The sequence below is a fragment of the Anabrus simplex genome, chromosome 2, assembly GCF_040414725.1.
Source record: "Anabrus simplex isolate iqAnaSimp1 chromosome 2, ASM4041472v1, whole genome shotgun sequence".
NCBI lineage: Eukaryota > Metazoa > Arthropoda > Insecta > Orthoptera > Tettigoniidae > Anabrus > Anabrus simplex.
Window position 1 is genome coordinate 698,050,999 of NC_090266.1, and position 27,667 is coordinate 698,078,665.

Below are 27,667 nucleotides of genomic sequence, written 5' to 3' on the forward strand. Positions count from 1 at the left end.
TCCCATTTGACAGGCGAGGGACTCTTTGGAAACAACTTGGCGAACGAATGGAATTCGATGGGGAGCTATCAATATTAATGGGGTTTATGGAAGAAAGAAAGTAGAACTGGCTGAGTCAGCAAAGAGGATGCATCTGGATGTGCTAGGAGTAAGTGATATTCGGGTAAGGGGAGATAACGAGGAAGATATAGGAGATTATAAAGTGTACTTGACGGGTGTTAGAAAGGGAAGGGCAGAGTCTGGGGTAGGGCTCTTTATCAGGAATACCATTGCACGCAACATAGTTTCTGTTAGGCACGTAAATGAGCGAATGATGTGGGTAGATTTGTCAGTTGGAGGAATTAGGACTAGAATTGTGTCCGTGTACTCACCATGTGAGGGTGCGAATGAGGATGAAGTTGACAAGTTTTATGAAGCATTGAGTGACATCGTGGTCAGGATCAACAGCAAGGATAGAATAGTGCTAATGGGCGATTTCAATGCGAGAGTTGGGAATAGAACTGAAGGATACGAAAGGGTGATTGGTAAATGTGGGGAAGATATGGAAGCTAATGGGAATGGGAAGCGTTTGCTGGACTTCTGTGCTAGTATGGGTTTAGCTGTTACGAATACATTCTTCAATCATAAGGCTATTCACCGCTACACATGGGAGGCTAGGGGTACCAGATCCATAATAGACTATATCTTAACCGACTTCAAATTCAGGAAATCTGTTAGGAATGTACGAGTTTCCGCGGATTTTTCGATGATACAGACCACTATCTGATCTGTAGCGAACTAAGTATCTCTAGGCCTAGGGTAGAGAAAATGAATTCTGTCTGCAAACGAATAAGGGTAGAAAATCTCCAGGACGAGGAAATTAGACAGAAATACATGGATATGATCAGTGAGGAGTTTCGAACAGTAGACAGTAAGCAGGTTCAGGATATAGAAAGTGAATGGGTGGCATACAGGGATGCTGTAGTAGAAACAGCAAGGGAATGCCTAGGAACAACTGTGTGTAAAGATGGGAAAAGGTAAACATCTTGGTGGAATGATGAAGTGAGAGCAGCTTGTAAACGTAAAAAGAAGGCTTATCAAAAATGGCTCCAAACAAGGGCCGAGGCAGACAGGGAGTTGTACGTAGATGAAAGAAACAGAGCGAAACAAATAGTTGTTGAATCCAAAAAGAAGTCCTGGGAAGATTTTGGTAACAACTTGGAAAGGCTAGGTCAAGCAGCAGGGTAACCTTTCTGGACAGTAATAAAGAATCTTAGGAAGGGAGGGAAAAAGAAAATGAACAGTGTTTTGAGTAATTCAGGTGAACTCATAATAGATCCCAGGGAATCACTGGAGAGGTGGAGGGAATGTTTTGAACATCTTCTCAATGTAAAAGGAAATCATCCTGGTGGTGTTGTGAACAGCCAAGCAAATGGGGAGGAGGAAAATAATGTTGGTGAAATTATGCTTGAGGATGTGGAAAGGATGGTAAATAAACTCCATTGTCATAAGGCAGCAGGAATAGATGAAATTAGACCTGAAATGGTGAAGTATAGTGGGAAGGCAGGGATGAAATGGCTTCATAGAGTAGTAAAATTAGCATGGAGTGTTGGTAAGGTACCTTCAGATTGGGCAAAAGCAGTAATTGCACCTATCTATAAGCAAGGGAACAGGAAGGATTGCAACAACTATCGAGGTATCTCATTGATTAGTATACCTGGCAAAGTATTCACTGGCATCTTGGAAGGGAGGGTGCGATCAGTCGTTGAGAGGAAACTGGATGAAAACCAGTGTGGTTTCAGACCACAGAGAGGCTGTCAGGATCAGATTTTCAGTATGCCCCAGGTAATTGAAAAATGCTACGAGAGGAATAGGCAGTTGTGTTTATGTTTTGTAGATCTAGAGAAAGCTTATGACAGGGTACCAAGGGAAAAGATGTTCGCCATACTGGGGGACTATGGAATTAAAGGCAGATTATTAAAAGCAATCGAAGGCATTTATGTTGACAATTGGGCTTCAGTGAGAATTGATGGTAGAATGAGTTCTTGGTTCAGGATCCTTACAGGGGTTAGACAAGGCTGTAATCTTTCACCTTTGCTGTTCGTAGTTTACATGGATCATCTGCTGAAAGGTATAAAATGGCAGGGAGGGATTCAATTAGGTGGAAATGTAGTAAACAGTCTGGCCTATGCTGACGATTTGGTCCTAATGGCAGATTGTGCCAAAAGCCTACAGTCTAATATCCGGGAACTAGAAAATAGGTGCAATGAGCATGGTATGAAAATTAGCCTCTCGAAGACTAAATTGATGTCAGTAGGTAAGAAATTCAACAGAACTGAAGGTCAGGTGGGTGATACAAAGCTAGAACAGGTCGATAATTTCAAGTATTTAGGTTGTGTGTTCTCCCAGGATGGTAATATAGTAAGTGAGATTGAATCAAGGTGTCGTAAAGCTAATGCAGTGAGCTCGCAGCTGCGATCAACAGTATTCTGTAAGAAGGAAGTGAGCTCCCAGACGAAACTATCTTTACATCAGTCTGTTTTCAGACCAACTTTGCTTTACGGGAGTGAAAGCTGGGTGGACTCAGGATATCTTATTCATAAGTTAGAAGTAACAGACATGAAAGTAGCAAGAATGATTGCTGGTACAAACAGGTGGGAACAATGGCAGGAGGGTACTCGGAATGAGGAGATAAAGGCTAATTTAGGAATGAACTCGATGGATGAAGCTGTGCGCATAAACCAGCTTCGGTGCTGGGGTCATGTGAGGCGAATGGAGGAGGATAGGTTACCTAGGAGAATAATGGACTCTGCTATGGAGGGTAAGAGAAGCAGAGGTAGACCAAGACGACGATGGTTAGACTCGGTTTCTAACAATTTAAAGATAAGAGGTATAGAACTAAATGAGGTCACAACATTATTTGCAAATCGAGGATTGTGGCGACGTTTAGTAAATTCACAGAGGCTTGCAGACTGAACGCTGAAAGGCATAACAGTCTATAATGATAATGTAATGTATGTATGTATGAAATCAATTTAGTCTTAGAAAGGCTAGTTTTCATACCATACATATTGCACCTATTTTCAATCAGGCTTTTAGCACAATCTGCCATTAAGAGCAGGTCGTCAGCATAGGCCAGACTACTTACTACATTTTCACCTAACTGAATCCCTCCCTGCCATTTTATACCTTTCAGCAGATGAACCACGTAAACTATGAACAATAAAGGTGAAAAATTACAGCCTTGACTAACCCCTGTAAGTACCTGGAACCAAGAATTCATTCTACTGTCAATTCTCATTGCAGTCCTATTGTCAATATAAATGCATTTGATTGATTTTATAAGTTACCCTTAATCCCATAGTCCCCCCAGTACGGTGAACATCTTTTCCTTTGGTAATGTGTCATACGCTTTCCCTAGATCTACAAAACAAACATAACTGTCTATTCCTCTCATAGCATTTTTCAATCACTTGCTGCATACTGAAAATCTGATCCTGACAGCCCCTCTGTGGTCTGAAACCACACTGGTTTTCATCCAACTTTCTCTACCACTGACTGCACCCTTCCTTCCAAGATGCCAGTGAACACTTTGCTTGGTATACTGATTAATAAGATACCTCAATAGTTGTTGCAATCCTTCCCGTTCCCTTGCTTATAGATACGTGCAATTACTGCTTTTGTCCAATCTGAAGGTACCTTACTAACACTCCATGCTAATCTTATTACTCTATGAAGCCATTTTATCCCTGCCTTCCCACTATACTTCACAATTTCAGATTTAATTTCATCTATTCCTATTGCTTTATGACAATGGAGTTTATTTTCCATCCTTTCCTCTTCATCAATTGTAATTTCACCATTATCATTGTCCTGCTCCCCATGAGCTGGTTGTTTGTGACATCACAAGGAAGATACCCTTTTATGTTGAGAAGATTTTCAAAATAATCCTTCCTCCTCTACAGTGACTCCCTGGGATCTATTATGAGTTCAACTGATTAATAATAATAATATTTTCTTTACGTCCCACTAACTACTTTAACGGTTTTCGGAGACGCCGAGGTGCCGGAATTTAGTCCCACAGGAGTTCTTTTACGTGCCAGTAAATCTACTGACATGAGGCTGGCGTATTTGAGCACCTTCAAATACCACCGGACTGAGCCAGGATCGAACCTGCCAAGTCCCTGTCTGCATTAGTACTTGTTTGAAGCCACTTCTTTTTACATTTACAAGCTGCTCACACTTCATCGTTCCACCAAGAGGTTCACTTTCTCCCATCTTTACACACAGTGTTCCCCGCATTCCCTTGCTGTTCCTACAACAGCATCCCTGTATGCCACCCATTCTCCTTCTATATCCTGAACCTGCTTACTGTCCACTGTTTGGAATTTTTCACTAATCATATCCACATACTTCTGTCAAATTTCCTCGTTCTGGAGATTTTCTACCCTTATCCGTCTACAGACAGATTTCGCTTTCTCTATCCTAGGCCTAGAGATACTTAGTTCACTACATATCAAATAGCGGTCGGTATAATAAAATAAAAACAGAATGCCCTCACATTCCCAACATATTTCCTGAATTCAAAGTCGGTTATGATATAGTCTATTATGAATCTGGTGCCCCTACGCTCCCATCTCTAGCGGTGAATAGCCTTATGCTTGAATAATGAATTTATAACTGCTAATCCCATACTAGCACAGAAGTCTAGCAAATGCTTCTCATTCCTGTTAGCTACCATATCTTCTCTACATTTACCCATCACCCTTTAATTCGCATTGAGTTTGATTTCCAACTCTCGCATTGAAGTCACCCCATTAGCACTATTCTATCCTTGCTGTTAACCCCGACTATGATGTCACTCAATGCTTCATAACACTTGTCAACTTCATCCTCATCTGCACCCTCACATGGCGATTACACTGAGACAATTCTCGTCCTAATTCCTCCAACTGCCAAATCTACCCATATCATTTGCTCATTTACATGCCTAAGAGAAACTATGTTGCATGCAATAGTATTCCTGATGAACAGCCCTACCCTACACTCTGCCCTTCTCTTTTTAATACCCATCAAGTACATTTTATAATCTTGTATCTCTTCCTCGTTATCTTCCCTTACCCAAATATCATTAACTCCTAACACGTCCAGACGTATCCTCTTTGCTAACTCAACCAGTTCTACTTTCTTTCCTTCATAAGCCCCATTAATATTCGTAGCTCCCTATCAAATTCCATTTCGTTCGCAAAGTTGTTTCCAAGGAATCCCTCACCTGTAAAATGATAGTGGGACTACATTACTCCCATAGCTTCAAGGCTTGATTAAAACATTCTGAGCATGCTCGATGAAAATTCTGAGAAGCAGGATGCTACCCTTACTTATACATAGTCCAAGTGAGGATCTCTCCTCGAATGGGTTACGGACCACCGGTGGATTGCATAGTCCTAACCGCCTGAGCACAAGGAGGGCCACGATTCAGAATATGTCAGATATAGGCCCTACCCACTCCTATTCCATAGCAACTGCTATCCTGACTCTCAGGACCACTTACTAGGCCACTAAGCCCTTGCCCTTATTTCACAAACTCGGACGTGACTACACTAACCAACACCATGAACCATTAAAACAATGTTCAGAAAATTACCGGAGTTTCCAAATGGTGGTGAAAAATGTGATTTCCTTCTAGGTTACGCAGATTAACTAACGATGTATTCACTGACATTGATAGATGATGATATTCATAAATCTTCACTCAATATAACTGACATACTGGAAGTATTGAAAGCAAGAGGTGAGTTTAAAGAATTTGTTAAAAAGTGTATGCAGTCATTGTGGTTACCTCTTTCAAACAAAGATTGCTAAAGTTTCTTTTCACAGTACAATCTTGTAATATCAGATCTGAGAAGAAGTAGGAAGGAGCAAAATTTTGTCACATATTGTATGCTGATGTCTGATAAATGAACATAAACGTGAGACCTTTTGTTTTGTGTACAAATTCGTTGTATGCTCCACATATTTTAATATACAAATATAAGTGAGTAGGATTGATTTTCAGAAGATAAAATTTATTATTTACTATTTTAAAAATTTACTTTCTCATGTTGCAATTGTTAGTTACTGCCTTGAAAAAATTATCCATTGCTTTAATAACATTATGTGGTATTAAAAGTTATCACAACATTTCCATGAATTTTTTTTCCATATTTTCAACTATAAACACAATATTTTATTTATTTTTCATGAAATTTATGAATAATTAACACCAAAAATACCTGACCATGGTTATGGACCTTTTTATGCAGTGGATATATAGGAAGTCCCCCAAGGAACAAAACCACTTCAACCCATCGTAAAGCTAGGGATGCATTAGATTGGGATCTTTGGCATAAAATTATAATTTATTTACCATATGAATATGTCCGGCTCTTTGGCTGAATAGTCAGCGTACTGGTCTGCCTTTGGTTCAGAGGGTCCCGGGTATGATTCCCGTCTGGACTGGGGATTTTAACTGTATATGGATATTTGTGTTTGTTTTAATACACTTTTCATGTACATACAATACATCAAACTGCCAACCACCTCCGAAACACACAATAATGAATACATCCCCCCACACAGTGTTGGTATCAAGAACAACATCCAGCAGAAAAACTAGGCCAAATCACCACCGAGTGTGACCTCAATAATTCGAGGCCAGGAAGAAAAAAATATATACTTCATTATAAGCACAAGAAAGCAATTTACACCAAATTATTCCAGCCTTTCTTGAAATTGCAGATGGTTGCCTGAAGCAGGCACAGCTTCCTATTAGTCAAAACTAGTGGCCTAGTACAGGTAGTATCCTTACTTTCCAGTGAAAAGCCATCCCGTTACTAATGGTTACACAGTTAGCAGCATTCTAATCAACAAGGGATAGAGCTCAAAATCAAGATCTTGGACTTTATACGAGTAGAAGTAGAACTGAAAAGAAAATGGTAGAATACTTCCTAAATGTAAATTATGCAAGGAAATGTGCTTAACTTATTTTTAATAAAACATCAGTTAGTGTCCTCTATAATCCTGACACCTTCATATTATAAGAATTTATAAGAATTTTAGGAAAATTCTGTTTAGGATGTAAAATACAATAAAATCAATCAATGAATAACAGTACGTCAGACTAAAAGGAAAGTGTTGAAAATCTACAGTCTGTTAGTACTTAAATTATTATCATCACTAACACTGACATCTATATTTAATAATTTATGAAATGGATATCAATGCTCAAGAAATACTTCTCACCTGATGCTAAGCTGTTTCTTCATTATGTTAAGCACTCTATCAGTGGCATATTCTCGCAGAAAGCTGGACTGTAGTACAAGCCATGACACTTGACTGGGATCATGCTGCTCAAATAAATCCAACAATGTGTTGGTAAAACTTGGAATGGCAGGAGTAAAATTGACACTGCTGGCATTCTGATTCATGAGGAGTAAACAGGTCTTGAGGTACTTCATCAGACCTTGCGTCTGAAATGATATAGAAATAAGAATTTCAAGTTCATAAATCCAAATTTTAAGAAGCGGCAACTTATCATCAGAGGAGTTAATTAGATGAAATCAATAAGAAGAAGAATGGAGAGGGTGAAACCTGGTGCCAGCACATAGCCTACTCCTATCAAATAGCACCAAGAAGTCTGCTCAAAGCTTAATGCCTCCATCCAATGGATGAATCAATATCAATGGCACCACGTGCCTTCACTCCACATGAACACTGTGGAGAGAACTGGAATTGAATCCAGGCTTTTGGCACACAATCTAGTGATTAGAAAATGTATAAAAACAACCACCTGTCCTAACCTGTCGGCAAATATACTGATGGTGAATTTTTTTTGACCAATGGGACTCGAACTAGCTAATCATGGTGTCAGACCAAATAGACTTGATGCCTTAACGATCATGGCCACCAGGCAGGCTAATTGACACATAATGTAAAATATTCACTTAAAACAGAAACTGTATTATGGGACTAGATATATATGCAACTGGAATCAAGAAATGAAAATTAAGATAGGTTTCACTCAAATTATAAAAGTTATCTTCCCACAGAACTATAGAGGCAAAAATGTAGTGATAATGAAAACCTACAACCTGTTTTCCAGTCAATGACCGGGTCAGGGATGGGATGAATGAAGCCCCCAACTTGCGGCGAGGATATGAATAATTGTACCGGTTGCCGAGGCCTGTCACACTCCTCTGGGGCAATGATCAATGACTGACAGATGAAATGAAATGACAGTGGGGAGTGGTGCTGGAATGAAAGATGACAGGAAAAACTGAAGTACCCGAAGAAAAACTTGTCCCGCCTCTGCTTTGTCCTGCCCAAATCTCACATGGAGTGACCGGGATTTGAACCACAATATCCAGCGGTGAGAGGCCAGCACGCAGTCGCCTGAGCCATGGAGGCTCGCAAAAAATGTAGTACATAATAGAAAAAATATACGATACCCCAGGGGGTTAAGTAATGCTGAAGGACAGCAGTCAAAATGTTATAACTTTTTAAAATACCATATTAGATCCAACAAGAATCTCTAAGGCAAGTGGAGAAAAAATGAATGGAAGAAATTATGTCTCATTCCATGGTATACTTAAAGGTTATAAGGTTGGGTCATTTATAGAGAGATAAGAACATTGAAAGGAACACAAAACAGGAAAAACCCAACAGGTGAGTGTGGGAGGAGGAAGAAATATAAACAAAATAACAAAACACAAAAGGATAAGGGCAATCTTTATGTACTGCTGTCTTCACATAGATTGGCTCTAACCTCAACAATCCCAGTTCTACATCCATTTCTTATCAGCCCAAGACAAGCTCGTTTTTACAGTACTTCCTAGCTTCATCAGGAGGGTGGCTTCAACACTTATTTAGGGGTCATCTCGAACATCTTCACTCTTGATGTGGGAAGTGCAAGTAATGTGGAGATCATCCTTGTCCTTATGTGTTTTCCCTTTCCATTTCTCCTTCTTCTGACATTGACCTTTCATGGTATTTTTCCTGTTATGTGTTCCTTTCAATGTTTCTATCTTACCATATATGATATATATATATATATATATATATATCAGCAGCGTCTGTTTCCCATGTCAGGGGCGGCTGCAAGGGCGTCTGTTCCCCATGTAAGGGGCGGCCTAAATAATTGCTGGCAGTAACTCTAAAATGCCTTTGGGAGTGGCGACCCCATTGTAATCAACGCTCCTGAATAAGATTCGGAGTGGCCAACCCTGAAGGCGTTTAGTCTTCACCCCTAGTAAATTTCTTTACTAGTTCACATACGATGATAAACAACGACGCAGATGTCACTACCCCAGGGAGTATCCAATCTCCCGTCACCAATGGTCGCGCATTCAGGCCTTCGGATTCTGGGGAGCCTGACCTGATCGTGCGGGGAAAGTCGGAGTTCCCCAATATCACCAACCTATTGAGACCCAAAACTGTCACACACTTTGGAACCATCAATATTCAAACCCTCTGTAAGACCGGAAAACTCAAGCAATTGACCGACATCCTGCATAAGTGCAAAATTGATGATGATGATGATGATGCTTATTGTTTAAAGGGGCCTAACATTGAGGTCATCGGCCCCTAATGGTACGAAATGAAATAACAAAAAATTCAGATTCATCCACTGACCAAAATGAAATAAAAAATGTCATGAAGAATGAATGGATGGACATGAACCCTACAAAAAAACAAAAACAAACAAACAAACAAGAACAGTGGATCAGACACAAAAAAAAAATTGTGAATAATAGTATTACTGACCAAGGGACCACTTATAAAGCACAATGATTCTTGATGTCAATAGGGGTGCAAAATCCACGACTAAGGCGCCACAGAATGGTACATGTCGCGAGTAAAGTAGAACCATGGTATTTGTCATATTGGGGTACTAATCAAAAGTAGCAAAGACTCACGGTGTTCCACACAAGATGGTACTACTCACAAGTATTGTACTTCGTACAGGTAATGCAGACCTATGGTGTTTCGCACACAATGTCGCCACTTACAGCCAACGCAAACCGATGAGTTTCCTCACCTAGGTGTACTAGTCACGGGTGCCGGTCCAAAGGGCCCCGTGGTGTTCCTCACATAGTGAGTACTAATCACAGGCAACGCAGACCCATGGTGTCACTCATATAGTGGTACAACTCACAGGCTACGCCCAGACCCGCGGTGTTGCCCACATGGGTACAATGCACGGGTACTGGAATCCACCAGGCCAGGCTTTTTACTGCAACTAATCACAAACCTATTTCGTACCAAGTTAGTGATACTACTCGCAAGTACATGCAACCCATGGTGTTCCCCGCATGATGGTACGAATCAAGAGTAGTTTCATGGTTCTAATTCAATCATCCCTTGGTCGCCCCTTGTAGTCGCCTCTTACGACAGGCAGGGGATACCGCGGGTGTATTCTACATGTGTGTCCCACACCCGCAGGGGGAAGCGCAAAATTGCAATAACAGCAGTCCAAGAAACCCGATTTACTGATGAAGTGGCTTTTGAGTCAGAAGGTTATAGAGTAATCAAGGGGAAACCAGCGTCTAAGAACACTCATGGCTCCAGCGTTTTTGGTACAGCTTTCTTAGTATGACGTGATATAATGGATACTGTCATCGGATTTACATCAGCTAGCGAATGCATCTCTGTGTTATCTCTAATATGTGGCAACAAGGGATACTCTGTTGTAAATGCACATGCTCCAGGTAATGATGACAATAGGAAGAACCCTGAAAAGGTCCAAAGTTTCTGGCAGATGCTAGAAGACGAGATCGGTAACATTCCCGGTCACCATGTCAAAATACTCGTAGGTGATTTCAACGCTCAACTGAGAAAAGAACGACAGTACCAAGATATACTGGGGCCTTACACAGCACACAGACGAACAAACACCAACGGCAAGCGCTTAATTGAACTGTGTAGATTATATCAGTTGAAGATCATGTCTACAGTTTTCCCCAGAAAGGCAAAATACCAGACCACCTGGCAATCACCGAACGCAGCTATAGGATCATTTCAAATCGATCATGTTGCAATCAGTGTAAAATGCAGGAAAGAGATCATGTATGTCAGAGTTCATAAAGGTTGGAATGTTGATTCTGACCATTTCTTCACACAAATAAAGACCAGATTACTGCCCAAACAAAAGATACCTTCTACCACAGTTCCACCAAGGATTGATCCCCAATTCCTGTCGGAGAATAAAGAACATTTTGCAACTGACATCTTGCAAAAAGATATGAAAGACTGGAACCAACTGAAGTCCACCATATGCGAAACGACCAATAACCTCGGACAACCTCGAAGGAAGAGACGACATAGATGGTGAAATACTGAATGCGATCTTGCAGTTGATGAGCGCGCCGCTGCGTGGACGAAGTGGTACTCAACTAAACGAAAGGAAGACTGGAAAATTTTCATAATGATGCGGAAACTGTCGAGTAATGGAAAATTCTAAATTCCCAATGGAGGGAATTAGATATTTTTCACCAATAGAGCATGTCAAAAACATATCAGACTGGCAGGATCCCTGATGACTGGAAATCAGCTATCATACACCCTTTACATAAAGAAGGTGACCGCAGTGATGTCAACAACTACCGAGGAATATCTCTGCTGTTGAGTAAGACCATCAGACGTGTGAAAAGATCTTACGATCGGTCAAGACTGGAGAAGTTAGATGAAGAATTCAAAATGTACAACACCAGAAACTTTTATCGGGCCTTCAAAGAGGAACTCTCGGGTTATAAACCACAATGTCTTCACTTTAAGAATACAGACAGGGAGTTGGTCACCTGTAACCGCCGGAACGTGGAACTTTTGGCAAACTACTTTAAGCAGCTGCTCAATTGCGAAGATCCTCCAGAGATACACCTCCCATCTAACCCACCAACAATGCAGCAAGTTGCTAATGCCATCGGACATCTTAAGAACGGCAAGGCACCCGGGGAAGATGGCATCATTGCGGAAGCTCTAAAAGCAGGTGGAAATACGATCACAGATGCCATACACCAGATCTTGATCGACTGCTGGGAGACTGGCAGGATCCCTGATGACTGGAAATCAGCTATCATACACCCTCTACATAAAAAAGGTGACCGCAGTGATGTCAACAACTACCGAGGAATATCTCTGCTGTCAGTAGCATACAAAGTGCTGTCAAGGATTTTACTGGACAATGTAGAAAGCCAATGTGATCGAACGATTGGTGAATATCAAGGAGGATTTCGGCGGGGACAGTCCTGTACCAAGCAGATCTTCAACCTAAAATCCATTCTCCAACTAAAACAAGTAAGGAGTATAAACATCGCTGTGGTTTTCATCGACTTTAAAAAAGCTTATGATTCCATCGACTGCCACACACTCTTCTCCGTACTGCAAGAACGAGGTGTTGATTACAACACACGCACCCTCATCCAACAGACTCTTACGGATACAACATCTAAGGTGAAGTTCAGGGGAGAACTATCTCGGAGTTTCAAGATAAAAACTGGAGTACGACAGGGTGATGGCCTCTCACCCATTCTGTTTAATCTAGTGCTTGATAAAGTCATCAAGAACTGGGAATGTACACTGAGGAATCTAGAAATCAAACTAGTTGCCATTGGAGCTGGGACCCGAAAGATTGAGATCAGGTGCCTAGCATTCGCAGACGACATTGCAATCCTAACCAACAACTCTAAGGATGCTGTCATTGCTATCGAAGCCCTGCACGAGATAGCGGTGAAGGCAGGATTACACATATCGTACAACAAAACTAAGTACTTTGAGACTCGGCACCCCGGAAACCCCCCTTTGACGACCATACATGGAATGATTGGGAGAGTCAATTGCTTCCGTTATCTCGGTGAATGGGTCCACCCCAATGGTAGAGACGGTACATCCATCCTAGAAAGGTGTAACAAACTCAATGCAGCATACCAACTATCCCACAACCATTATAATAAGAGGTGCATTTCGAAAAATGCTAAGATCTGTCATTACAAAACTGTTGTCAGACCACAGTGTTTGTATGCCTCAGAGACCCTCCTGATGAACAAAAAAGGCACCATGGATGATCTAGAGAAAGCCGAAAGGCGTATCCTCAGGAAAATTCATGGACCAAGATTGCTCCCAGATGGAACCTACAGACTTAAATCAAACTCTGAGCTGTATCGACAGTTAGAATCAGCCAATACCAGCATGCGACGTAGGAGGCTTAAGTTCTACGGACACCTACAACGAATGTACAGCAACAGGTTTACCAAGAAGATCTTCTCTTTGGTTAAAAGCTACAAGACTGGAAACTTGTGGCTTAATGAAGTACAGAAGGACTTGGATTCGGCTGGGATATCAGATAAAGGAGAACAATAAAAACTTTGATTTCCACCTATTCAATACTTTAAAAGCAATTATAAAATTAGGATCTCATCCTTATTTTATTGCTAAATTATTAAAAACATAGGACATGTTTCGTTCGCATTTTTAACAAGGTTAAAACCGGTAACATTATTCTATAACTTGCACTTATTGTTTACTGCTAACAGACTTAATTTTAATAACTATTAAAATTCTTTTGAATATAAAACATTATATATTATGTTGTCTTATTAAAACAATATAACTATTTGTAGTGTTTGAAACTTTAAAATCTTGTTCTGGTATCCTGCAATGGGATTTCAGACATTGATATAGAAGATCGTTCCAAATTTTGTGCTATGGTACAGTCTTGGACCCCACCACCTAGAGTTCCTAGAAGTCGGAAGCCCCTTTCACAGGAGAGAAAGGAGAAGTTATCAGCAGGGCTCAAGAGATATTGGAAACAATGAAGAGCATCGAGGAAGAACTAGTCATCTGCGCTCCTTGGTGGGCTTAAATCAATAATAATGACTTGATTTGCACTTGTTTGTTCATTTCCATTACTTATAATGACCCGTTGGGTTCCTTTTCTCCTTTTGTGTTTGTTCTGTGTTCCTGATCTTTTATCATCTGTATTCAACTTTACTCTTTTGTCCCTTCCTTTCTTTACACAGCTTTCTTCTTATCCTACACTTCCTACATCAAGTGTTGAAGCTCATCTTCCTGGAGATGCAGGGAAACAGAAACAAGCTCTTCAGGGGCTAAGAAGAAATGAGTGTAGAAAAACTGGGATTGAGGAGGTGAGAGCCATTGCATCTGAAGACAGCAGTATATGAAGATCTGGTCCTTTTTTGTTTTCTTTCTACTTCTCCCTCTTCCCACAAAGATCTGTTACTGCATTTTCCCTGTCTTTCTATATATGACTCAGTCCTAGGGTTGAATTAACCAATATGTACAAAAAAAAAATATTAATAAAAAAAAAGGGACATTCTTATGAAATGGGGCAAAAGCAACATATTTGATCTACCGGGTGGTTCACCAGCCCCTTATTTTTTCAGAGGTAGGTCACCCAACTAACGCGTATAACACAGTCATCCAGAAAACATTAGTACCTGCTTCTTTATGGACTTAGTACAACTATAACATTTATATAATGCTGGCGAATACAGTAGAAATCATTAGCGGCAGTGTTACTTCTATTACTTAAACTATAACGAAGGTGTAAAACGATGACAGCTGCAAATAACACTATCTTACGTTTGGACAGAAAGAGTCTATAAGGACTACAATGTGCTAGCTATGCACCACAGCTTGCGATATCTAAGATGGCTAGATCACGCATTACTGCTGTTGCATCAGTCAAGCTGTCTGGTAGTAGGTTCGATTCAGAGGCTGGTACACTTTTGTTTTCGATTAACGCACATATGGCCACATATCATCCTGTTCCAAAGAGTGAATTTTTATTTGGTCCTGAAAAGGACTGTTTTTATTCAATGTTACATAGCCAGGTTGGACTACTGGCATGATGGTCTGTAGGTAGGAACTAGGGTACCCTGCATATTCAGTGTAACAAGTGTTCGAAATGTTGACATCTTGGTTCATGCAGATTTCAGCATGATATTGTAAAGTAAAGACATTCCTGCAAGTTGTAAGATGACAGGTGTAAGGCCGCGTGCACACAGAGCGCGCTTCGCATAGTGTGTCACGTGTTGCTCAACACTAAGCGTCACGCTAAGCATAACCAGTGATTTGTTCCTAAGCCAGGTGTTCACGCAGCCCGCGCTCTGCTGCGCTGAACGCCTACCTTACAGCTAAGCGAAGTGCCAGACAACGCGCAGTTTTGGTTAATTTCTTAGCGTTACCTAGCTTGTTCTGAAGTTATGGAAGAAGAAATTATTCATGCAGTACTTCAAAGAGAAGAAATATGGAACCCAAGACACAAAAACTATAAAAATGTAACTGTTTTGCAAAATAAGTGGACTTACGTATCTACAACAGTTTTATCGCATTCCTACAGTAAACATATACAGTAATATTACTTCTACTGTCACACTTTACTGGGCATAACATTGTGACAGGATGAAATTGCGTATGGATGTTAGTGTCGGAAGTGTCCAAGGAGAAGTTCGGCTTGCCAGGTGCAGGACTTTTGAATTGACGCCCGTAGGTGACCTGCACTGTGATGAGGATGAAATGATTATGGATACACACATACACCCAGTCCCCGTGCCAATGGAATTCACTAATTATGATTACAATTCCCGACTCTGCCGGGAATCGAAACCGGGACTCCTGTGACCAAAGGCCAGTACGGTAACCATTTAGCCATGTAGCCGGACACTTTGTGACAAAGTGCATAGAATCTATAATTTTGCAAATGGAAGGTTGTAACATGAAGAATATCACTCTGCAGGCTAGTAGTGGGCTTGGAAGTAAATACAACATTTGTCACACATTTACTTCACTTTTGTTACGATGATAAATTGTGTATGCTAATAGTAACAGTATTGTAAAATACTATTTATAATTATTATATCAAGAGCGTGATTTAGCCGGAAATTTAATTTCCACGTGTTTGCTGCACGGTGCTCCTGGACAACTGGCAAAATTGAATTTATCCCAATACTTCTCTGCTACTTGTCGCCACATTTCAGTTGTAGGGTTTGGAAGGTCAAAAGTATTTTTTGTCAATCTTAAGTAATCATAACATTTATCGTGATGAAGTCTTGCATCTCTGTACAAACGATGGAATTCTCCAAAAGTAATTCGTTCTTCATTAAATTCATGAATCCACTTTCGATTCTTCTTTCTAATTTTTAATTTTAGGTACCTGTTATCCATCAGTAAACTGTTTCTAGTGTACTTGGATAACGGCATTAGTTTGTGACGACCCTAAAACGCCTCGTGCCAAACTAAGCTGAGAGCACGGCGTAGTTTTCGGTGTGAACGGCAAGCACGCCTTGCGCTATGCATAGCATTTCACGCTACACACGACACACTATGCGAAGCGCGCTCGGTGTGCATGCGGCCTAACAGCTTGGCATGCCTCGGTGATCAGTTGCCAAAGGTGACCAGGATCTTCAGGCTCCTGTGCATACACTACCTACTTTAAATGACCCCACAGGAAGAAGCCAAGTGGTGTTAGATTGGGTGATCTGGCGGGCCAGTGAATGGGTCCTCCCCTTCCTATCTATTTATTTGGATATGAAGCATGAAGACGGTTCCAGATGACTACTGATCTGTGAGGTAGGGCCCCAACCCATTGAAACCATATTCGTAATTGCTCCTATAGTGGCACGTTCTCCAGCAACTGTGGGATTTCATTTTGAAGAAAATGAAGGTGCGTGCTCCCGTAAGATGTCCGTCGAAGAAATATGGTCCGATGAGATAGTCACCCAAGATCCCACACCAGACATTTATTCCTACTGCACTCGAAATGGGCCCTGTTTACCCAATGGGTATCCTCCGTGCCCTAATAGCCGATTCATGATGCCATTGTTGTGAAATTGTGATTTGTCTGAAAACAGGACTCTTAACAAAAAGGCTGCATTATTGGTCACACTGCATAATACCCATTGAAAAAATGTTACTCCAGCATTGAAATCATGTCTGTGGACCTGCTGGTGTAACTGCAGATAATATGGGTGAAATCTATTGTTATGCAGTATACGCATGACTGATGATCGGCTGATGTTGGTCTGTTGTGCAAGTATCCGTATACTAATAATATGAAGGTCAAACTGGACAGCGTCCAAACAGCCTCTTCATTTGGACCAGACATTATAGGAGCATCTCTAATGGAAGGTACCCCTTTACGCATCCCAGTTGACCGCAATTTTTGTTCAAGGTTTCAGAATGTATTGTTCTGAGGAAAACGCTCATGATAGAGACATTGCGACTGGACTGTGTTATGCCTCGATTCCCCATAAATGAGCAACATATCAATGTACTTGTCACTGGAATACATCATGAGTGAAAGAATACGTACTGTGATGTGACTTGGTAAATGTGCATAAACAGTGTGTATCCAATAAGATGGGGCATGATCTTTCGGTCAAAAAAAAAAAACCAAACAAACAAACAAACAACATGCATACAGTTGGAATCGAACCACTATATTACCAGTATTCAGACTCCTCGTGCCACCGGTCATGACCCGATTCAGCTACAAAGACAACATCTAAACATCCATATCAAAGTCTTCAATAATGCTTTACAGTGTTCATTTAATATTTTACCATTACGGAGCACGTGGCATACATAATAATTTGACCGTACTTTCTCCATAAATTCAACATACTCTGCATAGGAATACATTGTGAGGAAATGAATAAATGCTGTGATGTGACTTGGTAGGTGTGGACTATTATCTGTGTGCATTGGACTCAGGAGGTTTGGGATTGGAATCCCATGCTGGTTGTCCTGAAAATGGTTTTCCTTAGTTTCCCATTTTCACAGCCAGGCAAATGCCAGGACGGTACCGTAATAAAAACCAAGGCCGATTTCCTCCCCAATCCTTTCCCCACCCATCCTTATGGGAAAGATGCCAAATCAGAGTGTACCACATAAAAACCAATAGCAAAACAATACTGATTATTACTGTATCTCCGCTAAAATGGAGCACATCTGTTGTTAAAAAAATTACCCTCATGCTGGATTCGAACCACTACGCTGCCGATACTCACACACCTTGTGCTCCAGCCCTTAACCAATTCTGCCACAAAGTCAACATACATGTTGCTTGCTTGAGATGTAGTACTTCCACCTCGAAAGTTAATATTCATGTCAAAGTCTTCAATGATGGTTTACAGTGTTCATTTAAACTTTCTTACATTACAGAACACGTGGCATAACCTATTAATTTGAACGTAATATGGGTACCTGTGTTTTTTCAAGGCACAATAAATCACATGCTTGTAGAATGGTCCTTAGTATTTGGCACAGAATTGTGCATAGTAATTTGCTAGGTCCATGGAACAAAATAATGGATTCCAGGAATCATTAATGAACAAGGGGAGTGTGTATGTGAGGATCTTCAAAAGGCACAAGTATTCAGTCAGCACTATGTAAAGATTGTTGGCTACGAGGATAATGTCCAGACAGAGGGGGTGACTAATGCTAAAGAAGTATTTAAATTTACATATGATAACAATGACATTTACAATAAGATACAAAAGTTGAAAACTAGAAGAGCAGCTGGAATTGACAAGATTTCTGGGGATATACTAAAGACAATGGGTTGGGATAGAGTACCATATCAGAAGTACTTACTTGATTATTGTTTGCATGAAGGAGCTATACCAAATGAATGGAGAGTTGCTTTAGTAGCCCCTGTGTATAAAGGAAAGGGTGATAGACATAAAGCTGAACATTATAGGCCAGTCAGTTTGATATGCATTGCATGTAAACTTTGGGAAGGCATTCTTTCTGATTACATTAGACATGTCTGTGAAATAACTGGTTCGATAGAAGGCAGTTCGGGTTTAGGAAAGGTTATTTCACTGAAGCTCAACTTGTAGGATTTCAGCAAGATATAACAGATATCTTGGATTCAGGAGGTCAAATGGACTGCATCGCGATTGACCTGTCTAAAGCATTTGATAGGGTGGATCATGGGAGACTACTGGCTAAAATGAACGCAATTGGACTAGACAAAAGAGTGACTGAATGGGTTGCTATATTTCTAGAAAATAGATCTCAGAGAATTAGAGTAGGCAAAGCTTTATCTGACCCTGTAATAATTAATAGGGGAATTCCTCAAGACAGCATTATGGACCTTTATGTTTTCTTATATATATAAATGATATGAGTAAAGAAAATCAGAGGTAAGACTTTTTGCAGATGATGTTATGCTCTATAATAGAGTAATAAATAAGTTACAAGATTGTGAGCAACTGCAAAATGACCTCGATAATGTTGTGAGATGGACAGTAGGCAATGGTATGATGATAAACGGTTTTAAAAGTCAGGTTGTGAGTTTCACAATAGGAAAAGTCCTCTCAGTTTTAATTACTGCGTTGATGGGGTGAAAGTTCCTTATGGGGATCAGTGTAAGTATCTAGGTGTTAATATAAGGACTATCTTCATTGGGGTAATCACATAAATATGATTGTAAATAAAGGGTACAGATCTCCGCACATGGTTATGAGGGTGTTTAGGGGTTGTAGTAAAGATGTAAGTTTCTGGTAAGACCCCAACTAGAGTATGGTTCCAGTGTATGGGACCCTCACTAGGATTACTTCATTCAAGAACTGGAAAAAATCCAAAGAAAAGCAGCTCGATTTGTTCTGGGTGATTTCCAACAAAAGAGTAGCATTACAAAAATGTTGCAAAGTTTGGGCTGGGAAGACTTGGGAGAAAGAAGACAAGCTGCTCGTTTAAGTGGTATGTTCTGAGCTGTCAGTGGAGAGATGGTGTGGAACGACATTAGTAGACGAATAAGTTTGAATGGTGTATTTAAAAGTAGGAAAAATCACAATATGAAGATAAAGTTGGAATTCAAGAGGACAAATTGGGGAAAATATTTGTTTACAGGAAGGGGAGTTAGGGATTGGAACAACTTACCAAGGGAGATGTTCAATAAATATCCAATTTCTTTGAAATTATTTAAGAAAAGGCTAGGAAAACAACAGATAGGGAATCTGCCACCTGGGCGACTGTCCTAAATGCAGATCAGTACTGATTTATTGATCGATTGAACAATTTACAGTGATGACACACAGCTAGGGGAGAGTCTCATCGACCATAAGGAGAAATTTCAAGTTATTCGGTGTTCATAGGACTAAATTATAAGAATCTTTCGATTATACGCGTTATTTGGGTTGCCAATCTCCGAAAATATAAGGGGCTGGTGAATCACGCAGTATGTATATACACTGACTGAGCAAATGTCATGGGATAGCAGAGCAATGATGCGCAGGTGTGTTGTCTGCGCACCACACGCCCCCTGTGCCAGCGGCAGTTGTATAGGAGACCTTGTGAGCAGTGGCTGTGCATGTGGCTGGTGTAACATGGAACGTCGTCGTGAGCTGACACCGTTCGAACGGGGTATGGTGGTCGGTGCCCGACGGATGGGAAGTGCAATTTCGGAAGTGATGCGGGAATTCGGCTTAACACGATCAACAGTGTCCAGGGTGTATCGTGAATGACTGAATGCGGGTGTCACGGTCCACAACAGACGAACGACCGGCCGTCCAGCCACCCTCGATGACCGTGACTGGCGACATCTGAGACGGATTGTCAATAGTGACAGACGGGCAACCGTGCAACAAATCACGGCTCAATTCAACACAGGCCATGCGAGACACGTCTCCCAGTGGACAATCCGTAGGAACATAGTGCCAGAGAGAACAAAAGCATAGAGGTAAGCAGTCTGAAAGGACATCTTTCTTTCTTTCTTTCTTTCTTTCTTTCTTTCTTTCTTTCTTTCTTTCTTTCTTTCTTTCCTTATTTTTATTGTTCTTGGAAAGCATTAGTTTTAAATCTGGTAAAAATCAATGATACAAATTATCACAGACGATAATGATGTAACCAAGAATAAAAGAAATTAAATAAGCAAAGAATTCACCTATTCAAATGCCAGTTGCAACAAATTAAATCTGCACTGGAGAAAATAACAGTAGACCATTACCCCATTCAAACTGAATTCCATATACTAATGCATATGATACTTTCTCTCAGTGCACTGTTGATAATACATGTTTTACCTGATTTTCTCTCCTTGTATCAGAGTGCAATTCTTCAGGAATATCAAGACATCTCACACGCTCAACAACTTGGATGGGATTAAGACATGACATCTTGTAGTAAGGAGTAGCTAGTTTCCAGTCTTCCTCAGAAGTAGAACTAGAAAGAAGGAAAGCCTTGAATGATGCATATAACTATTACTTACATTAGACAATGTTTACATGGTCATAATTCCAGTACTGTGACTGATAAAAGGAAAACATCCAGAGGATTACACATTCATTCTGGGAAATTTATCTGCCAGGTGATGCTTATAACTCTGAAATGTTAGGGAGAAAATTTTGAAGAAGCTTATAACTGTCTGGTGTGCAGGTTCACAGAAGGAAACAGTAGTAGTAGTTCATGGATGTGATGTAGAGTGACAGTGATTCCAGTGAAAGTGATTCTTTGCAGCAGCCCCTTACTAATTAATTAGTTTATTATTCTACCTACCAAGATGATCTGCAACAAGTGCAACATGACAGAACTGAACAGTAGTGTCCATCTTGATCAGGGAGACATTACACCCAGGATACAGATGAAACCTTCAGCTATGGTAAGATTTTGGACAAGATAACAGCTGCCATTTTGGAATGAATGACTGAACTAGTAATTAAAAAAGTAGCAAAATGTTGCTGGTTCAGTTCTGAAATTCACACCAGGTAGCTGCTGAGGCTGTATCTTAATTAAGGCTATACGGTCACTATCTTCCAAGACGTAGCCTATTCCTAAACTATCGTTTCTCAAAATCTGTGTGTATTAGAGTGATATTAAACAGATAGTGGAATAAAAAAAAAAGTGAGACAAACAGAGATAGAGTTAAATTTGATCGACAAATAACAAGGTCTTCATACTGTGGAGAAAGAATGACAATTGTAACTATTTTTCTGCTATTTCTTTTACGCTACACCGGCATTTGCCTGGGGTAAAAATGGGAAACTGTCTTCACAGCTGCCAAGAGCGAGGTTCAAACCCACCACCTCCTGAATGCAAGCTCAGAGTAACATGACTCAAACTGCAGTAGCCAATTTGCTCAATATTATATCTAACTGAATGTACTTCAAGAGGGCAGAAAAGATTAAATTAAGAGCTTGATAGGTAAGAGGTCCGTTAGGAAAGAATAAAATCACATACAAATTGAGCCGTAAATACTACGTGCCTCTCATGAATATTACATCAGACACTGCTTCATACGTCATAGTACTAAAGAGAAATATAAAGAAATAAAAAGAAAACAAAAGAGACCGAATAAAAAGTATATCCAGATTTTTAATGGCTGGCTCCAGGTACTGCCTAAAATACAGATAGTCTCCCTGTTGGAATTACCAAGATTTGTAGATATTTCCACTATTTCCTGCATGATCTAGAACATTCTTAAATATGACACTGTAATCCTAAAACAGAATGAGCTCAGCTATTGTCAATTAGTTTGGCTGGCTGAGGTAGGTGTTTTTTCTGAGCACCTTGACAACTGTCTTGTTTTCAGATACTCTAGGAAAAAAAAGGAAGGCTTTAACGTCCCAATGAACAGTAATATTATTTGCTTTACGTCCCACTAACTACTGTTACGTTTTTCGGAAACGCCGAGGCGCAAGAATTGTCCCACAGGAGCTCCTTAATGTGCCAGTAAATCTACCAACATGAGGCTAACGTATTTGAGCATCTTCAAATACCACCGGGCTGAGCCAGGATTGAACCTGCCAAGTTCGGGTCAGAAGGCCAGTGCCTCAACCGTCTGAGCCAATCAGCCTGGGCCGACCCGATGAAGCAGACATTCGACCCATAGATGCAAATATATCAGATGGGTATCTGTCGGGTAACAAATGATTAATCGAAAGAAGGATAGCAGCCTTTCAGAAGTTACAAGGGCAGGAGTGTGCATGATTGAATGATATGACATCATAATAATATTTAATATGGCTTAGCTGTGTTGATAATCCTACATGGGAGAAAGAAATACGTTATGGCTTCCTCCCGAGTAAAATATTCCAGAGGTGAAATAGTAGATATAGATGTTGATTCCCATAGGGAACGTGAAATATTTGTCCTGAATAAGTAAATTTATAATACCAATATAATGGTCCGTTATTGGACATTATAAATTTTCCAGCTAACTCATTCTTGGTTGCCTGCGTTTCGCCCTCATGTGCTAAGTTGGGCTCATCAGTTGGTACTTAGCACACCTACCAAGACGCAAGGCTAGTGCATACTGTGGAGGCCACTGCGTAGGCTATTTGAAGCCACCAGCAGTGCCAATGCACTATGAGAGACTTAGTCTCACTTCCAAAAATTGATGCCATCCTGGTCATCAGATGATATACATTTGATTCCCATAGGGAACATGAAATATTTGTCCTGAATGAGTGAATTTATAATACCAATATAATGGTCCCTTATTGGACATTATAAATTTTCCAGCTAACTCATTCTTGGTTGCCTGCGTTTCGCCCTCGTGTACTAAGTTGGGCTCATCAGTTGGTACTTAGCACACCTACCAAGACGCAAGGCTAGTGCTTACTGTTGAGGCCACTGCGTAGGCTACTTGAAGCCACAAGCAGTGCCAATGCACTATGAGAGACTTTGTCTCACTTCCAAAAATTGATGCCAGCCTGGCCATAATACCAATATAATGGTCCGTTATTGGACATTATATATTTTCCAGCTAATTCATTCTTGTATGCTCTTGTGGCTTCAAGTAGCCTACCCAGTGGCCTCCACGGTATGCACTAGCCTTGCGTCTTGGTAGGTGTGCTAAGTACCAACTGATGAGCCCAACTTAGCACACGAGGGCAAAACGCAGGCAACCAAGAATGAGTTAACTGGAAAATTTATAATGTCCAATAACAGACCATTATATTGGCAAAATAATTTCCCATTCTTATCTCCAGATGGTGACTACATGGGATGGGGCAATCATCAGGTAGATGAATACTGATATTCTGCAAGTTGGAGTGTGGAATGTTAAGAAGTTTGAATCATTGTGATAGGTTATAGAATCTGAAAAGGGAAATAGATAGACTAAAATTAGATGTAGTTGGTATAAGAGCAGAATTTTTAGTCAGGCAACTACACAATTATCAACACAAAATCAAACACGGGAAATGCAGGAGTTGGTTTAATAATGAATTAAAAAATAGGACAGTGGGTAAGCTACTACGACCAGCATAGTGAACGAATTACTGCTGTCAAGACAGACACCAAGCCTATGCCAACCACAATAGTGCAGGTCTTCTACTTTTGCATATGATGATGATGATGATGATGATGATGATGATGATGATGATGATGATGATGATGAAATTAAAAGTATATATGAAGAGGGAGAATATTTAATACAATATGTAAAAGTAGAGGAGAATCAAATTATGATGGTAAGCCAAGAAAGACAAAGTAATGCCATATGAGAATTTGAACTGGTACGAAGGAATGGAAGGGGAAGTCGGCTGGTTGAATTTTGCACTGATCATACTTTAGTCCTTGCTAATACTCAGTTCAAACACCACAAACGACAGCTGTATACATGGACAAGACTTGGAGACAAAGGAAGGTATTAAATAGACTTCATTCAGGTGTTGGATTGCAGACATGGACTCTGACCACAACTTGTTGATCATGAAATGCCATCTGAAGTTCAAAAAATTGAAGAAAGGAAGGAAAGCAAGGAGATGGGATCTCTACAAGTTGAAAGAAAAGGGTGTGAGTGATTGTTTCAAGGAACATGTTGCACAAGGAATAAATGGAAAGGCTGAAGGAAACACAATAGAGGAAGGATGGACAGTCGTGCACACTGAGGTCAGAATTTGACAGAGCTTTAAGAGACCTAAACAGGAAAAAGAGACCTCGAATTGAAGACATTCCCTCAAAATTACTGACTGCCTTAGCAGAAACCAGCATGACAAGGTTATTCCATTTAGTGTGCAACATGTGCAGGGTGGTGCACGAAATGTCATACACTGAAAATTGTTTATACAAAATATAATATACAACATACTGAATACAAAATGGCATTACAACATTCACTGACATGTGCATGGTTAGTCCATGTGCAGGACATGTTCAATATGTCCACCTTCTCGGTGTACAACAGCTTTGAGACGAACCCACATGTTCGTGGTCAATCTACGATACTGGTCCTCACTCAACCCTCGGAAGAAAGTCACAATGGCCGCTTGCAATTGCTGTACATTTTCTGGTTTATGGTGGTAGACTGTCTCCTTCAAATATCCCCACAGGAAGAAGTCGCAGGGATTGAGATTGGGGCTATGCGGTGGCCAGATTGAGACGCTCTGAAAACGCTCGGGATATCGATGGGACATCACACAGGGCCCGAAATGTTCATTCAGGAAGTTCAGATCAACATCTGCTGTGTGCAGATTAGCTCCATCTTGCATGAACCATTGTGTCTCTATTGGTAGTCGTGATGCAAAGAGTTCTGGAAGGAAACTGTTTGTCAACATGTCCAAGTAACGTGCACTATTGACTGCGTCATTGAAAAAGATTGGCCCAATAATTCCATGACTGGAAATTGCAGCCCACACACACACTCTCACAATATGACTTTCAACCTCGTGCACAATAGCAGGCCGTTCTTTCGCCCAAAACCGGACATTCTGTTTGTTCACTGCACCATTGAGATGGACGTGTGCCTCATCACTGAACCATGTGTTGTGAAATACAGGATCACCTTCTGCAATAGCCCACGCAGTAAACTATACTCGCCGTTGCTTGTCAAACGCCGTTAGTTTATGACCTGTTGTCATTTTGTATGGAAACACATCAAGGTCAGACTGCAGTATTCTCTGAATTGACCGACAAGAGGTGCCCAGATGAACGAATGCAGTTCTCTCTCTCTGCTAGGGGCTTTACGTCGCACCGACACAGATAGGTCTTATGGCGACGATGGGATAGGAAAGGCCTAGGAGTTGGAAGGAAGCGGCCGTGGCCTTAATTAAGGTACAGCCCCAGCATTTGCCTGGTGTGAAAATGGGAAACCACGGAAAACCATTTTCAGGGCTGCCGATAGTGGGATTCGAACCTACTATCTCCCGGATGCAAGCTCACAGCCGCGCGCCTCTACGTGCACGGCCAACTCGCCCGGTGAATGCAGTTCTGGTGGATTTGGAGGAGCTATGAGCCACAGCCGCTCTCACAGCAGCAACATTCTCCGGTGAGCAGACCGGCTTGAGGCGGGGCCGTTTTCTCTTCAGTATGTTGCCTTCTGTTTCAAATTGCCTGGCCAGTCTGTATACCTTCTGCCGGCAAGGAGCCCACCAAGTACGGAAATGAACATGAAACCTTTCCTGGGTCGGAGCTACGCTCTTTGTTTCCGCATAAAACAACACTATGTTCACCTTTTGTTCACGCGTCAATCTCCCTTTGTCCGCCATGCTGTATAACTGGCAGCCGGTACGCATGCGCGACATGTGGTGCTGCCTGTTGGATCACGCATGAAAAAAGGTTTCTGTTCACGAAAGGACATGGTTGTGAGCCCAGGTTTACACATTTTATAAAACATTTCCGATGAATGACTTTTCGTGCGCCACCCTGTATGATACAGGAGAGGTGCCAACAGATTTTTGGCAGAATGTTGTTATACCTATTCCCAGGAAAGTATGAGTGTGAACATTTCATGCTTGCAAAACTTTAACATGTATTATTTACAGAACAATGGAAAGACAAGTCAATACTGAGTTGGGAGAAGATAAATTTGGCTTCAGAAAAAGTGTAGGAACACGTGAAGCAATCCTGACTTTACGGCTTATCTTAAGAGGATCAAATTAAGAAGGACAAACCCACATTCGTAGATCTAGAAAAGGCATTCAATAATTTTAGCTGGACCAAGCTATTTGAGATACTAAAGGTGATCGGGATCAGATACAAAAAGCAAAGAATTATCTACAATCCTTATAAAAATCAGTCTGCAGTGATAGGAATCAAGGGCTCTGAAAAAGAAGCAGCAATCTAGAAAATAGTGAAGCAAGGCTGCAGTTTGCAGCCCCCCTCCCGCCCCCCAAACCTCCTCTTCAATGTTTATATAGAACAAGCAGTAAAGGAAATCAAAGAGGAATTTGGAAAGGGGATTGCAATCCGAGGAGAGGAAATCAAAACCCTGAGATTTGATGTCGATATTGTTATTTTATCTGAGATTGCAGATGATCTGGAGAAATTGCTGAATGTTATGGACAGAGTCTTGGGGAAGGAGTACAAGATGAAAATAAATACGTCCAAAACAAAAATAACGGAGTGCAGTCGAACAAAGTCAGGTGATGCAGGAAATACTAAATTAGGAAATGAAGTTTTAAGGGAAGTAGATGAATATTGTTATTTGGGTAGTAAAATAACTAATGATGGCAGAAGCAAGGATGACATGAAGTGCAGACTATCCTAAACAAGGAATGCCTTTCTTAGGAAAAGAAATTTGCTCACTTCAAACATTGATATAGGAATTAGAAAGTGTTTTTGAAGACTTCTGTATGGAGAGTGGCATTGTATGAGAGTAAAACATGGATGATAACTAGCTCAGAAAGAAATTATGGTATTTTGAGATTTATTCATTTGAGGGTTTGTAGTATCAGTGTAAGGTCCC

General features: G+C 40.7%; 1 protein-coding gene across 6 annotated transcripts in view; it reads right to left on the reverse strand.

The window, feature by feature from the left end:
• The window catches only part of LOC136864377 (BLOC-2 complex member HPS3), a 360,759-nt gene that overhangs the window by 109,776 nt on the left and 223,316 nt on the right, over positions 1–27,667 (reverse strand). For all 6 annotated transcript variants that reach the window (XM_067141299.2, XM_068226258.1, XM_068226259.1 and 3 more), the window contains 2 exons: positions 21,063–21,201; positions 7,261–7,487 (listed from right to left, as the gene is read on the reverse strand). In XM_067141299.2, the coding sequence (XP_066997400.2) occupies positions 7,261–7,487; positions 21,063–21,201 (366 nt within the window). The remainder of the gene's footprint in view (positions 1–7,260; positions 7,488–21,062; positions 21,202–27,667) is intronic.